The sequence below is a fragment of the Dunckerocampus dactyliophorus genome, chromosome 15 (genome assembly GCF_027744805.1).
Source record: "Dunckerocampus dactyliophorus isolate RoL2022-P2 chromosome 15, RoL_Ddac_1.1, whole genome shotgun sequence".
Lineage (NCBI taxonomy): Eukaryota > Metazoa > Chordata > Actinopteri > Syngnathiformes > Syngnathidae > Dunckerocampus > Dunckerocampus dactyliophorus.
The window spans coordinates 19,803,266-19,820,016 of NC_072833.1; the positions used below are offsets into that span (position 1 = coordinate 19,803,266).

The 16,751-nt window shown below is 42.4% G+C and overlaps 1 protein-coding gene across 1 annotated transcript in view; it reads right to left on the bottom strand.

Moving 5' to 3' along the window:
* LOC129168131 (pyruvate carboxylase, mitochondrial-like) overlaps window positions 1-15,623 on the bottom strand; it is a 297,125-nt gene extending 281,502 nt beyond the window's left edge. The window contains exon 1 of the mRNA XM_054753045.1: window positions 15,270-15,623. Coding sequence (XP_054609020.1) covers window positions 15,270-15,271 — 2 coding nt within the window. The 5' untranslated portion in view covers window positions 15,272-15,623. The remainder of the gene's footprint in view (window positions 1-15,269) is intronic.
* Window positions 15,624-16,751: the final 1,128 nt, after the last annotated feature.

Sequence of the window (16,751 nt, forward strand, 5' to 3'; positions counted from 1 at the left end):
GAATGATCCACTGTGCCGGATAGAAAACATCTCAGGAGGGATCTCCTTGTCATACCAGTCACGTTGGAAGCCATCTGAAGGTTACATTTTTTCTCATTAGAGAATAAAACTTTTTTCCACCTTTTAATGTCCCATGTTTGATGCTCCCTGGAAAAGTCTAAACGGGCAGTTTTGTGGCGTTGAAGGAGACGAGGTCTTTGAATTTGTTCTTTGTTTTTTCAACCCTTTTCCCGCAGATGCCGTCTGATGGTTATTGCTCTGCAGTCGGCACCAGTAAGGGCCTGAATTTGGGTAGAAGACCGCCTTGTGTCTTGATGGACAGCCAATCAGATCCTCCAGCTTAGCGCAGGTGTGACCACAGTATGTGAGGCTCCGTCACTGTGTGTCTGACATTGTACTCTGCAGCACAGGTGCCCCTCAGGGTACGGTGCTCTCCCCTTTCCTCTTCACCCTCTACACCTCGGACTTCACACACAACTCCACACAGTGTCACATCCAGAAGTTCTCCGACGACACAGCCATTGTTGGTTGTGTTTCAGAGGGGAATGACCTGGAATACAGGACGGTCATCAGGGACTTTGTCAGCTGGAGTGAGCTTAACCAGCTACAACTCAACACCAGCAAGACAAAGGAGATGATCATTAACTTCCAGAGGAAAACATCAAAGATGGCGCCCTCCGTGGCAGACGTCTCTGTGACGCTCTCCCGTGTTTTTCTATTTTATTGTTCATTTTGGACATTCAACACACTCACGCAGTACATTACAACAGAGAGACACTTTTGAACATCGGCAGGGTTCACCATGAACTTTCATTTAGCCTCTCAGACTTTGCCTTTCTTCTGCGCCGGGAGAACGCAGCAGCCTGCGGGCCGGGTGAGCTGAATACCCGGCGAGCAAAGCATCCGAGGCGTAAACGAGGCAAGCGGGCCGGCCTGCATGCTAGGCTAAAAGCTAGAGCGACTAGGCCACCGCTACCAAGTCTGCTGCTAGCCAACGTCTGCTCTCTTGAAAACAAGATGGACGAACTACGAGCAAGGATTACAGCTCAACGTGAGATCAGGAAGTGCTGTGTGCTCACCTTCACAGAAACCTGGCTGACGGAGGATATACCGGACACGGCGATCCAGTTGGAAACATTTGCTGCTTACCGGGGAGATCGGACTTTAGCGTCTGGTAAACAGAGGTGGCGGCGTCTGTGTTTACGTAAACAAACGTTGGTGCACAGACGTACAGACGATGGAAAAGCACTGCTCGCAGGACATTGAGCTGCTGATGGTGAAATGCAGACCTTTTTATTTGCCTCGTGAGTTTAGCGCTGTGTATTTAACTGCTGTTTACATCCCACCACGAGCTAACACCGCTAACGCACTCGGCCTCCTGCATGACATCATTGATAAACACGAGACCAAACACCCAGACGCTGTATTCATTATATCTGGCGATTTCAACCACTGTAGCCTCAGGACTGTCCTCCCCAAATATTACCAGCATGTGAGCTTTCCGACAAGGGAAAATAGCATCCTGGACCAAGTCTACAGCAACATGAAAGGTGCTTTGAAGGCTGTTCCAAGACCCCACTTTGGAAAGGCTGACCACATCTCTATATTCCTTTATCCAACATACAGACAACTTCTTAAAAAAGCTCCCCTTGTAAGTACAGCAGTCAAAGTGTGGAATGAAGAAACTGATCAAGTACTTCAGGACTGCTTTGGCTGCACAAACTGGGATGTGTTTAAAACTGCAGCGGGGAGGGAAGATTGTACTGTTGATTTGGATGAATACGCTTCTGCTGTTACTGGCTACATTAGCACATGCATAGAGACTGTTACCACCACCAAGTATTACAGAAAATACCCTAACCAAAAACAGTGGATGAACTGTGATGTAAGGGCTAAGCTACGTGCTCGTTCGACTGCATTTGTCATGGGCACCGCTGATGACTACAAAAAGGCCAGATATGACCTGAGGAGGTCCCTACGAGAGGCCAAAAGACAGTACAGACAGAAGCTGGAGGGCTACTATTCCACCTCAGACCCTCGGCGCATGTGGGTGGGGCTCCAGCACATCACAGACTATCGACAGCGGAGTAGCGTAGCCACGTCCAGCCATACCACACTTCCTGATGAGCTGAACGAGTTCTATGCCCGCTTTGACACCCAAACTCCTGATGAGCAGAGAGGGTGGCTGAACTTGGGGAGCACACAGGACTCACCTCTCATGGTGACATCAGCTGATGTGCGCAGGGTTCTAAACAAAACAAACCCACGAAAAGCAGCAGGCCCAGACAACATCTCAGGACGTGCACTTCGGGTTTGCTCATCAGAGCTAGCTGATGTGCTTGCTGACATATTTAACCTGTCGCTTGCACAAGCATCTGTACCGACCTGCTTTAAGTCCACCACCATAGTGCCCGTACCCAAGAAGAGCAACGTGACCTGCCTGAATGACTATCGCCCTATAGCACTCACTCCTATTGTTATGAAGTGCTTTGAAAGAATAGTCATGACCCACATCAAAAGAGCATCCCGGCAACTGTGGACCCTCTACAGTTTGCATATCGCCAGAACCGGTCCACGGATGATGCAGTCAACACTGCCATCCACACAGCCCTTTCTCACCTACAGGGCCAGGACACATACGTCAGAATGCTATTTATAGACTATAGCTCTGCTTTTAATACAGTCAGCCCCCACAAACTCACAAATAAGCTCCTCACACTTGGCCTGTCTCCCTCCCTCTGTAACTGGGTGTTTAACTTTCTCACAGGCAGACCCCAGTCAGTCAGAGTCCACAATCGCACATCCAGCTCAAGAATTGTGAGCACTGGGACCCCACAGGGGTGTGTGCTGAGTCCACTCCTCTACACGCTCTTCACCTACGATTGCGTGGCCTCCCAGAACAACACCAGCATCATTAAATTTGCGGATGACACTACAGTCATCGGACTGATGACTGCTGGTGTTGAAACATCATACAGAAGAGAGGTGGCGGACCTCATAGCTTTGTGTCGTGATAACAATCTCCTTCTCAATACAGATAAGACCAAAGAGATGATCATCGACCCAAGGAACAAGGGAAAAGGAGCCGCATAAACCCCTGTTTATTGATGAGACTGAGGTGGAGAGGGTGAAAACCTTCAAGTTCCTTGGCACACACATCAGCGAGGACCTCACCTGGTCTCACAACACCCAACAAATTATGAAGAAGTCCCAAAGGAGACTGTACTTCCTGAGAAGACTGAGGAAATTTGGCATGTCCACCACAATCCTGAGTTGCTTCTACAGATGCACTATCGAAAGTGTCGTTACCGCCTCCATCACTGTTTGGTACGGTAACTGTACAAGACGTGATAGGAAGGCACTCCAGCGGGTGATCAAGACCTCACAGAACATTGTTGGGGCAGCCCTCCCCTCACTGTAAGACATTTATAAAACTAAAGTCCTACGCAGAACACACAACCTCATCAAGGACAGCACACATTCACAACACTCATTATTAACACTCCTACCGTCAGGCAGACGCTACAGGAGTTTGAAGTCCAGGACCACAAGGCTGGCAAACAGCTTTTACCCACAGGCCATCAGGCTTCTCAACAAAGCACTCACACACGCCGCACGCAACACACGCACACACTCATAGCACGTTATTTATTTATTTATTTGTATATTTATTTGTATTAATGTCTCTTCTGTTTTTGTTGCTTAATTTACTGGTATATATGTTTATGTGTTTATGTTTCTTATGTTCTTATTCTTTCCGGGAGAATGAACAGAATAAGATTTTCATTGCATGGTATAACTGCTGTTTTACCATGCACATGACAATAAAACTCTCTTGAATCTTGAATCTTGAATCTCTTGAATCCCACTTCACACCGGTGAACATCCAGGGAGCGGACATAGAGTTGGTAGACAGCTACAAATTCCTGGGTGTTCACCTTACCAACAAACTGGACTGGTCCGTCAACACCCAGTCGCCTCCACCTGCTGAGGAGACTGAGATTCTTTGGTGTGTGCAGGACTCTTTTACGGACCTTTTATGACTCTGTGGTGGCCTCAGCCATCTTCTATGCTGTGGTCTGCTGGAGAGGGGGCAGCACGGACAGGGACAGGAGCAGGATCAATAGACTGATCAGGAGAGCGAGCTCTGTCCTGGACGGTCCTCTGAACTCCGTGGAGGAAGTGGGGGAAGAGAAGGATGTTGGCTAAGCTGACATCCATCATGGACAACACCTCTCACCCGCTACATGACACTGTTGTTTCCCTTAGCAGCTCCTTCAGCAGCAGACTGTTACATCCACGGTGTAAGAAGGAGAGGTTCCGCAGGTCCTTCATACCGACCGCTGTCAGGCTCTACAACACCTGCACCAGCTGAACCATGTTGTATTCACTATGTCACTATGCATTCTTTACTTGTGTATCTTGCTTGCTGCTGTAACAAGTGAATTTCCCTGCTGTGGGATTAATAAAGTACTACTACTACTACTACTACTATTTTTTTGGGTCTACCACTTGACTTTTTTGTTCCATAATGCTCAGGATCTTTCAAAAAATGTAGAATGACTGATTTTCTGCACCCAACCTCAGCAGCAATGGCATGCTGCGAGAGGCCTTGCTTATGCAGCTCGACAATCTGACCACGTTCAAAAAGAGAAAGCTTCTTAGCTTTAGCCATCAGGAGGGCATGACAGTGTGAATGCCTGACAGAAAATGAACGTTTTGAGCAGATTTTGGCTTTTATAGCCTGTGGTCTTAAACTTTTGATCAAGTGATAAACAACCTATTTCAGTTTTGTTGTTTTTGTTTAAATTACAAGTTCCAAATGTTTTTGCTTCACTCCCCCCTTCTTGTTTTTGCACATTGTAGCTCTACTTAAAACCTCATTAAGATCCAAATGTGCAAAATGCAAATTCAAGCAATTTTTCAACTGGTCTTAAGATTTTTGATCAGGAGATTATATTGTAATTTCCTTTGCTTCCTCCCTCTCAAGTGTGACATACAATACAGTATAGTTCTCTTAAAGGACCAACATAACAAAGACCACCAATATATGGGGTGGATCAGCCAGGATACACATTGATGTACACTGTAGTTAGACAGCTTAAAAAGCACGACGAGGAGTTGCAGTTCTTGCGTCCCCGATTAGGCTTTGTGTATGTGAAATTTTATTTGCAGCAATTTGTAGATAGACAGCAGCAAACCACATTGCTTGCCTTCTTAAAAAGTCATCCTTACCTCTGTGGGAAAACTTCAAATATCTGTTGCACAATACAACACGCGCACATGAAGGGAATTAGAGCAAGAAAGCCAAAGTGGAATGTAAGTTTATTTGCCGAATGAACTCCCTGACCTCTGCCTGCACGCTGCATGCAGCAACACATGTAATTTGCTCAGACGAAGCATTCCACAACAGGGAATAAAACATATTTGCATATTTGCAATGCCGACTGCATGACTGAGTGTGTGTGTTTGCATTTACAAGAACAAACGTCATATGTGGTTCACATATTAACCTCCCAGGCATCAAAGTTCGTTTTTGACGCACAAATGATATTGTGACACACAAACACACATTTTGGTCACACAGCCTGTGCTAACTTTAACTTAGTTGGCAGATGTCTGGTCAAACGCGTCAGAGAACCTCCTCGGGTGGTTCAGTACACAAACAATGGGGAGGGGAAAAAAAGTAAAACAGTGAAATCGGTTTATGTCGAGGCCCTCAGAGTGGCTGACTCATATCAACATAACCAAATCAAAAATAGCAACAGTTTGCACATTTTAGCCAGATATAGAAGGAGAATGGACAGTGATAAAAGACTGCTGCAGTAATTTCACTGTACAGTATGTCTTTACAACAATGACAATAGAGCATTTATCTTGGAGATCAATAAAGTATCTATCTATAGCTTTCGTATATGCGCAAATCTTTCTTCCAGTGGCTAATCATGGACACACCCATAAAGATGTCGACATCAATATTAAAGTGCAGTATAAACACAAAATAACACATAATATCTAGTGTACGCGTCCAATGTGACACATGACAATAAAAGAAAAGGTGGACCCGAGTTAAACAGAGAAAGTCTCATTTTATTACCATAATGTGACAAACGACAGAAAAAGGAAGACAAAAGAGAAGGAATTTCACGATCAACAGCCTCGTCAGTATCACAGGCTTAAAAGACTCGGGTGAAAACAAGATGATTGAATTATGCTGTAGTGTGCATCAGACCAGCTGTAGCAACAGGGCACGTCTGTCCCCTGCTGACGCCAACAAAACACTTCTCATACAATCATTACCGGTACTGAAATGCACCGTAAAGGCACTAAACACACAGTCTGTGTAAATGTTTTTATGAGAAATGTGTGTTTTATCATTAAAGGTCACATGTTTAAGACAGACTGACAGACAGACAGGCAGACAAATAAAAAAATATATACAATATTATATCCACACTATATGCAGTACTGTATAAAAGGGCTGTCAAATGACTTTAGTCAAATTAATCACAGTTGTCAAATTAATTATGATTAATCACCATTTGCAACTATGTGTGAAATATGGAAATTCTTTCTGTATTTTATGAACAAAATGATTAAATGACAGGACACAATTATATATAAATATACACATTATAAATATACACAACTTATTAGCAGCTCCAAATGAATTGAACATTTATCTCAAGCTAAAAGAAACCATTAAGACAACAAGCCTGGATGATTTCTATTTTTGAATATTACTGTCTGGCATGACTACTATTCCCAGCAGGCAGCGGGATTCCATGGACTCCACGTGGTTGGCAGCAGCATACTCACATGAGGCTCATGCTGCAAGGAAACATCTCCCAGAGCCACACCTCTTAACCACCCAGTACCTCAGACAAACTTTATTGAAGTGCACGGTTATAGACCTGCTTTAATATGCACTCATGTACGCCATTATGCAGATACGAATTAGGGATGGGGGAAAGATGCTTTGCGAGGCGGAAACTAACAATTATTAATCGATTCATAAATGTCAATAATCGAGGCTGACGGAACAAAAAACAAAAAACAAAAAGACTGAAAGCAGAAATGCCACCCTGACAGTTTATGGTGGTGCACCTCAGTGTAAGACGCTACCAAAATGGCTGAGTGTAAAATCCGACCCGCACACGCTGGATTAAAAGCGAGCATCTGGAAGCACTTTGGCTTTCATGTAGTTGAAGGTAAAAATGAGCTGGACAAAAACCAGACAATATGCAAGCTTTGCCATACAAGCCTAAAATATTTTGGGAACACAACAAATGTGAGAAACCACATAGCACGTTTCCACACGAACCAGGAAGAAAAACAGCCAGTTGAAGTTGCCGTATGTGTGTGGCCGTATCCGGTTGTTGAGAAGTAGGGCTTTCGTGCTCTGTTGCACACTTTGGAAACAAGATACAACATCCCATCGCAACGTTATCTCACTGACACTGCATTTGTGAACAAAAGCAGCCTAGTTTTTTTGGGTTAATTTTAAAAAAATTACAACTATATTTATTAATTGATTAAAAGACTTTTTTTTCTTGATAATCCGGTGGTCTGGCATACGTTGAGGGTGTGGGCCCAGTTTAGGATACATTTCGGTTTTGAAGATCTCTGCCTTTTTAGCCCCATTTCAGACAATCATCTTTTCCAACCTTCCTTGCTGGATCTGGGGTTCCGGGAGTGGCGTAGACAAGGCATATTGTGTCTCCGAGACCTGTTTATCGATAATACGTTCATGTCATTCCAGCAATTAACGGAACAATATAATCTTCCAAAGTCCCATCTCTTTCGGTACTTCCAGGTTAGGCACTATGTTTACAGTCGATTACCAAATTTCCCTGAGATTCCTGGTACGAACATTGTTGATGCACTTCTGGACTTGCAACCATCACGTAAGGGGCTAATTTCTACTGTTTATGTTAAACTGTTGGACATAAGACAGACCTCTCTGATTAATATCAAAACAACATGGGAGCAAGACCTAAATATGTCTTTGACAGGTGACATGTGGCATACAATCTTTAAAATGATCAATTCAACCTCTATTTGTGCCCGCCATAGCTTGCTACAATTTAAAGTTGTACACAGGACTCATATGTCAAAATCCAAACTAGCCCGTATATATCCAGAGGTGGATCCCTGTTGTGACAAGTGTAAGAGGGAGGATGCCACACTTATCCACATGTTCTGGTCTTGTCCTAGTCTGGAGAAGTATTGGAGGGAAGTCTTTCAGACACTTTCTGTAATTAGCAATTTACCCTTGCAACCCAACCCTTTAATAGCACTGTTTGGCACCACAGGTGAACCCGACTTTCGTTTGACCCCCACACGACAACGAAGTTTGTCCTTTGCCTCCCTCTTGGCCAGACGGGCAATTCTGTTAAGGTGGAAGGATGCTGCTCCGCCCACCCACGCTCAGTGGCTGAGAGATGTCATGTCCTGTCTAAATTTGGAGAAAATTCATTACTCAATTTGTAATTCCAAAGAAAAATTCCAAAATGTCTGGGGACCTTTCTTAGTATATTTCCACAACTTTAAATTTACCTGAGTTCCCCAATAGCTTTCCCGCTCTGGCCTATTTGCTGTCATCTGTTGTTTAACTCACTTATGTATTTGCTTTGGTTGTTTTGCATTTGGTTGTCCTACCAAACTCGGACCTCTGTCTTTTTGGGCTGTTTGTGGCTTACGTTGTGGGTGTTTTTGTGTTGGGGTTTTTTGTTTGTTATTTTGCTGTTTTTGTTTTTGTTTTCTCACACTCTCGTTCTCTGCCTAAACTACCAGCAAACATTGTGTGCATTTGTTTTTTACTTTGTTAAAATTCAATAAAAATATTTCTGATATAAAAAAAAAGACTTTTTTTTCTTTACTATTTCAAATTTACACTATTCAATGAGATTATTTTTCCTCATAATATTATGAGATTGTTCTCCTAAAATTACAACTTTTTCATGTTTCTTCTTTTTTAATCCTAATATTTTGACTTTATTCTTGTAAAATTACTGCAGATTATTTCCATTTGGGCTGGGGGGGGGGGGGTTGTCTTCATGTTAAATTATATTTTTAGAATTCACTGAACTTCACTGTTCCATCCCCATTTTTTAATCGGCTGACGAATTGGTTTTGAAAGCACGCAAAATTAACACAGTCAGCATGTTTTTCTAGACGCAACTCTGGGCTTCATTTAATTGAAACTACAAAACACGCTAATAAATTCCACATGTTTGCTGTCGGGGCTCCTAAAAGAATGCTTGCAAAGCAAAAACAACAAAAAGACAAGTCACTGCAACCCACAGATTTACATGGTAAATCAAAGCAACAGTAAACTTCAAGGTGAAAAACACACGGCTGCCTCGATGTGATCATTCCTGAAGACATTAGATACATTTACAGGCACCAAAAATATCTGAATTACTGTAATTACATCAACAAGGAGACATATTCAAGCTACAGAAGCTTTTATAGTTTAAAAATGAAATAAAAACCTGATCTGTTTAATAAGGGTCAGAATGTTCGACAAGAAGCCAGTTTTCATATGTGACATTAGGCCTGAACACATCCCCCAGTGGGTAGAAACATATCAAACAGCCATATTTTAACACCATCTTTTTTTTATTAACAATTGTATTGAAATAGTGTGAAAATAATGTGTAATAGTGATCAAACAACAAGAACAAGGAGGACCAATAACCACAAGAACCACGTTAAAACGTTACTGACCACACTCAAGAGCAGTGGAAAGCTACACTACTAGTGAAAAGTTTGGTGACTGATAGTGTATGTTATCCATTTGACCAGATGGCTTCTACTAGTGCCAGCTACTGCGTGTAACATTCTCTTTCCCTACCCACACCGCTAAACAGTTGAAATGAACAAAATCGCCCCCTAGTGTTTGCGAGGCACACAGCATTTGGCCAAGGATCAAATTCGAAATGCTGCGTGTAAACGGGTCTTCACATCGAAGTATGAAAAATGGGGAGACCAAACAATTTCAGGAATACGACCGTTTTAGTGCATGTAAACATATTGAATGTGACATTGGACCCGATCACTCCCCCTCTGCTCAGGGATGAAGTGGGGTAAAGGTTGTTAAAACCAAGTGTTCATGCTTCCGACACAGCAAACACACACAGACAGGTCCAAACGTTAGAAAGAAACACAAAACCAGTTTGAGGCCAAGAACACAAACATGTATGTCTAATGTGACGTGCACGTAGGCATAGGCCGGTATGTGATTCTGACAGTATGATCAAAAATATCACGGTTTAACTGTATTATAATTGCAGCTCTGAAATGTGTTATTTTGAAATGTCTTTATTGAAAAGAAGAGGGGAAAAAAATAGTTTTTAATACAATATAACAGAACATGATGAAAGGAGAACATATGTATTGAAAATAAATAACGAAAAATAACTGAATTATTTCTCATTAAATAATAAACAAAATGAGGTTGTGATGCGGTCTACTGTGGCTAATCCTGTAACTTGAGTCACAACACCATAAATATTCCATTCCATTCCATTTTCCTCCGCTTATGCGGGTCCGGGTCGCGGGGGCAGCAGTCTTAGTAGGGAAGCCCAGACTTCCCGGTCCCCGGTCCTCCAGCTCCACCGGGAGGACACCAAGGCGTTCCCAGGCCAGCTGTGAGACGTAATCCCTCCAGTGTGTACTAGGTCTTCCCTGGGGCCTTCTCCCGGCTGGGCATGCCCGAAACACCTCACCAGGGAGGTGTCCGGGAGGCATCTGGACTAGATGCCCGAGCCACCTCAGCTGGCTCCTCTTGATGTGAAGAGGCAGCTGCTCTACTCTGAGCTCCTCCCGGATGACCGAGCTCCTCACCCTCTCTCTTAGGGTGAGTCCCGTTACCCTATGAAGAAAACTCATTTCAGCCACTTGTATCCGCGATCTCGTTCTTTCGGTCACGACCCAAGCTCATGACCATAGGTGAGGGTGGGAATATAGGTCGAACGGTAAATTGAGAGCTTTGCCTTCAGGCTCAGCTCTCTCTTCACCACGACGGTCCGGTACAGCGACCACATTACTGCAAAGACTGCGCCAATCCGCCAATCAACCTCACACTCCAACCTTCCCTCACTCGTGAACAAGACCCCGAGATACTTGAACTCCTCCACCTGGGGCTGGACCTCATTCCCAACCCGGAGGGAGCAATCCACCCTTTTCCACCTTTTCCGATCATAAATATTTTTTTTTGCAAAAAAAAAAAAGTAAATAAATGCACTGTAAGTGGTTCAAGAATATCACAACATAAATATATATATATATATATATATATATATATGTTTTCATGTATAATGTTACATTATTATTTCATAGGGGTAAATGTGCATGTCACAATTTGTCCACAATTGTGTTTGGAGTTGTTGGATTGTGTATTTGCTGTGTTTCCATTCATTTAGTTGTGTTCTGACTAGGGATGGAGGAAATTATCGATTCTTAGATGCATCGCGATGACATTGACGATAATTGACTCATAAATGTCAACAATCGATGCTGACAGAACAAAAAAAAACGGAAAAAAAAGACAAAAAGCGGAAGTGCCGTCCGGACAGTTTATGGTGGTGCACCTAAGTCAGGGGTCTCAAACTCGTGGGCCATTTGCGGCCCGCCAAGTCACTTTTTGCGGCCTGCGACTTGACAGGAAACACTACTGTAAATGCGCCCCGCAAACTCTAAGCCAAGGGTCTCAAAGTCGTGGCCCGTGAGCCATTCGTGGCCCGCCAAGTCACATTTTGCGGCCCGCGACTTGTCTTCAAAGATTACTGTAATACGGCCTGTGACAAGCCAATGGTACTCATAGGATGCACACATAAGCCTACACTGAACTAAGAGTGAGTGAGTCACTTAAAAAATGTGGTAAAAAAATTCCACCCATTTTCTATACCGCTTGTCTTCTTTAGGGTCACGGGTAAGCTGGAGCCTATCCCAGCTGAATGCAGCAAAATATAAACTGTGAAATTATGTATTTATTTATTTGATTCACCCTACTACTGTATCAAGATATTATTGTTATTGTGAGCCATGTATCGCGTGTCGTATCGTGAGGTACCCCGAGATTCCCAGCCCTACTCCCAATACTTGATGCGGCCCAGCCTCACTCAGACCCTGCCTCCAGCGGCCCCCAGGTAAATTGTGTTTGAGACCCCTGACCTAAGTGTAAGACGCTACCAAAATGGCTGAGCGTAAACTCTGACCCGCACCCGATGGATTTAAAGCGAGCTTCTGGAAGCACTTTGGCTTTCACGTAGTTGAAGGTAAAAATGAGCAGGACACGAGACAGACAATATGCAAGTTAGTCATACAAGCTTAAAATATTTTGGGAACACGACAAATATGAGAAATCACATAGGACGTTTCCACACGAACCAGGAGGAAAAAAAGCCAGCTGAAGTTGCTGCCAACCAGACAACCATCGAACAGGTGATAACTAATTTTCCACCCAACTCGGAAAAGGCGAAGCCAATCACAAAGTCAGTCTCAAGTTTTATTGCGGAAGATTTGTGGCTCTTCCGTTTCCGGGTCATGTGATTGTTGAAGCAACTGTTGCTAAGTGGTTGTTGCTTGATGTTCAGTGGCGAGTAAACAGTTTATTCAGTAAACAGGATCGTTCAAAAATTTGTATTTTGATTCCTACTTTCGATGCTCACTTTGCTGACCAGAAGAAACAGCCGTGAACACCAACGGCGAGCACCAGCCAAGAAGAAGCGGCTAAAACGTTTAGCTTAACTTCATAAAAATGAGCAGCTGGCTCAGTGCAACATTTGCAACACAATGATATCATGCAAAGGATGGTGCACGATCAACATGATTAATGTTCACACATTCATGGTGTTGAAATAACAAGAGTCGTCAGAATCCAGGAAGTCCAACAATAAATGACTTCTGTGTCATGCCAGTGTAGCCCAGGGTTTCAGGATGATGATATTCACGTCAACATGTCAACGAGGGCACACACTCGTCATTACACCGACGCTGCTTGATGCCAACGTAAGCGTTATCTATTCCGCGACAGTTAAGTTGCCTAACTTTTGGCAACACATTGAAGCCCAGTTCCGACTGAAACTGAGGAATAGCATGGGACATGAGAAAATATTCCTACGTAGTGGCTACGTGGACCTTCACTTTCTCTCGCACTGCAGGAACGGTATGGCGGAAAATTTTAGTGGTTTTCAAACTGTGACTTTTCCATACCGTGGTATACCTTGAAACCGGCCTACATGCAAGCAAATAAGTACTGTATGCTGTGCATTCTTGCTAGGTTCAACATGTAAACAAGAAAGTGACTCTTTTTGGGCTCATCCTTGAACTTCAGTAAAACTAAAATAATGCTCTTAGGAAATAGCAGAAAGGATACGTACCATCAAATACAAATAGATGGAGTGGATATTGAAAGAGTGAAAGAAAATAAATTTCTGGAGATCATAATAGACGAAAAAATGAGTTGGAAATCTCATATCAAAAATATACAACAAAAGGTGGCGAGAAATACTTTAATATTGAATAAAGCAAAATTTGTTCTTGATCAAAAATCACTCCACACTCTTTACTGTTCTTTGGTATTACCATATCTAACTTATTGTGGGTTATTGTGGTTATATGGGGTGATAATTATAAAAGCGATCTTCACTCACTCACTGTACTGCAAAAAAGATTGGTGAGGATAATTCATAATGCCGAGTATAGAGAACATACAAACCCTTTATTTTTAAAATCACAGATATTAAAAATTGCTGATTTAGTAAATTTTCAAACTGCTAAAATAATGCATAAAGTTAACACTAACTTGTTACCCAAAAACGTCATACTGTATTTCTCTGTAAGAGAGGAGAAATATGATCTTAGGGTAAAATTAAACTTAAAACACTTATGTGTGAGAGAACAACGCTGAAAACCCGCAGCATTTCCATATGTGGAATTAAATTATGGAACAAATTGAGTAAGGAACTCAAACAATGAGCAAATTCAAAAAAACAATACAAGCAGTTGATGTTTGCTAAATATAAGGCAGAAGAGTCTTATTGCTCTGTCATGCTTGTTTTTATTTATAATTATTTATGTATTATTACACTGATTATTATATGGAAATGTATGACATCGAATGCAGGAAGTGAATAATATGTAATGCACAAGATGTGGAATAGATGGGGGGTGGAACTGGTGGAACTGGTACATGTGGAACTGTGAAATGATTCATGAGATGTTTTCCATTGTCACCTTCATGCATGTTCAAATAACATTAAACCAAACCAAACCAATACTGTTGGCTCCCAATTGTCCACAGAAGCATATTTTGTAAGAATACCAAGCCTGACACTGATTATTTACATGGCTGAGGATAGACATTTCACTACATTTCCTTTGTCAACAACAACAGTAATAAACGTGTGACTTGTCTGAACTCTTATTTCCATACCAATAATGCTGTACTGGTTGAGAATGAATCAACAGCACCTCAGTCGTGCACTCCCTTTTGCGTCACTTACTTCAAGACATGACTAATCAACACTCATCCATCCATACATTTTCTATGCAGCTTATTCTCATTAGGATCAAGCTGGAGACACACATAGACAAACATTCACACCTGTAGATAATTCAGAGTTTATTAGTCTAACATATACGTTTTGGGGATAAGGGAAGAAGTGCTCAAAAGGAGAACATGCAAACTCCGCACAAAAATGTTCCATACGGACTGTGAGACTGTCAATGGGCGGCCTGATCAACAATCAGTTGCGCACAAGTAACCACATTGAGGCGCTCTTCCTTGAAGCATTCTCTACAATTTCCCTGTGTGTTGTTGGAACAGGTTAAGTAACTTCGATGCAATCCAAATGCATTAACTGTTTTAGCAGGCAGCCTTGAAGGGACAAATGAAGTGGTGGCCGTCTGCCTCGACTGACTGAGCTGTGAGACAGAGAATTAGGGATGGGAAGCAGCATTTCATGAAATGCAACATTTATGCTAATAATCGCCTAACACAGTAAGAGTTTGTGCTTGTGCCATTCAAGAGTCCTTCCGACAAACTTCCCACTTTAGCAACGTCAGGCTGCCACGTTTAAAGAGTGAGCAAACGAGCAAAGCGAGGCTAGCTAAAGTCAATAAGCTCGAATCAGCCATGAATAAAATCCAGCAACATTCTGCAAAAGATGTGACACGCGCATGGGGACACGGGACAGCGAACATTCAGGAAGCAAAGGCACAAGATACACACTCGCGCACACTTGTCCATCAGTACTCACATGTTGTAGCAGATCCGCTGTCAGGTAACAGGACACCGAATGTAATCAGTCGGCTGTTTAAAAGAGTGTCTGTTTGTTTGGGTTTGTCCACGCTTGGAGGAGGAAGAAGAGGGTGCTCAGGGAATTTGTGTGTATATTTATATGCGCAGCAAAATGGGGTGGAGGGGTAACTTGAGGACGTAGACGCGCTGTCAAACATACACTGTGTGGGACCGAGGCTAGCGGCTAACTGTGCAGGGCTAAGTTAGCTCCGTAAGGCGGATAGAAAGTGCGTGTCTGTGTGCTACTAAGTTAGCTAGCAGCTCCGTTGGCGGATATGTGTGTATGCTACAGCGCCTCCCTGCTTAATCTCCCCCCTCAAACCATCTTTCTTCCTCGGTGGTGACGCAACCTGGGGCCCCGCCTGTATTCTCAGCCAATCGCAGAATAGGAGGACGTGACTCACACAGCCAGCGCGAGATGTCGAATGTGTTTAAAACTATTGGCTTCACATTTGAAACTACATAGTTTATATACATACTTACATATGCATTAAATACATACATACCGAACATATGTTTGTGTTTTTAGAGACATAAGATGTTCATAAGCAGTAAAACTATTCGTAAACAGTCAGTGATCGATCCAAATATTGATATAGCGATACCTAGGGTAGTATCAGTATCAGATCGATAATAGCGTGACAATAGTGATATTTTTTAATTTCTCCTGAATAATAGTGAGAGCCAATAATAGGTTTTGCTTTTGTTTAGTTATTTTGCACTGTTGCCTTTCTTTTTCTCACGCAATTATATACAATAAAATTATTTTTGGGATTTTGTTAAAATGTCCTCTTGTTGTATGGACATGTTTTTAAATTGTGAAAAACAAGTTTGATGGCAAAAAATGTTTTTTGTTGGCCTAAATCTTTGTTGTGTCTTTTGTTCTGAATATAATCCTGATCAACAAATTAAAGGCAAAATCATAGTCATTCAAAGATCTTAAATAAATAATAATAATAATTAATAAAAAATCAAGGAAATAGTATCAGTATTGGCAAGACTTGCCCTGTATTTATTTGGTGTCTGAAAGACCCTACCCCTTTTTTCTTGATGAAGGTAAAAAAAAATATGGGAAATTTGCCCAAAACCATTTAAACGGGAGAGTGCCAGAAAAGGAAAATAACTACGGTAGTTTCCCAAGGAAAACGAGAGAGTTGACAGGTATGGACATACGCAACTGCAGGGGTTGGCAGTCTTACCAACTCCAGAAAAACAAGTTTGTGTACTTGCTGTATACAATTAAACTAGACTGGGTGTAATAAACCAGGACTCCGTTTCATGACTTATTTACATATAGACATATTCCCGATCACGTCAAATGTTGCCAAATATGCACTGATATTGCTTTCATATCTTTCACAAGTAATATAATTAACTATCCATCCATCCATCCATCTTCTACGCCGCTTATCCTCATAGGGTCGCGGGTATGATGGATCCT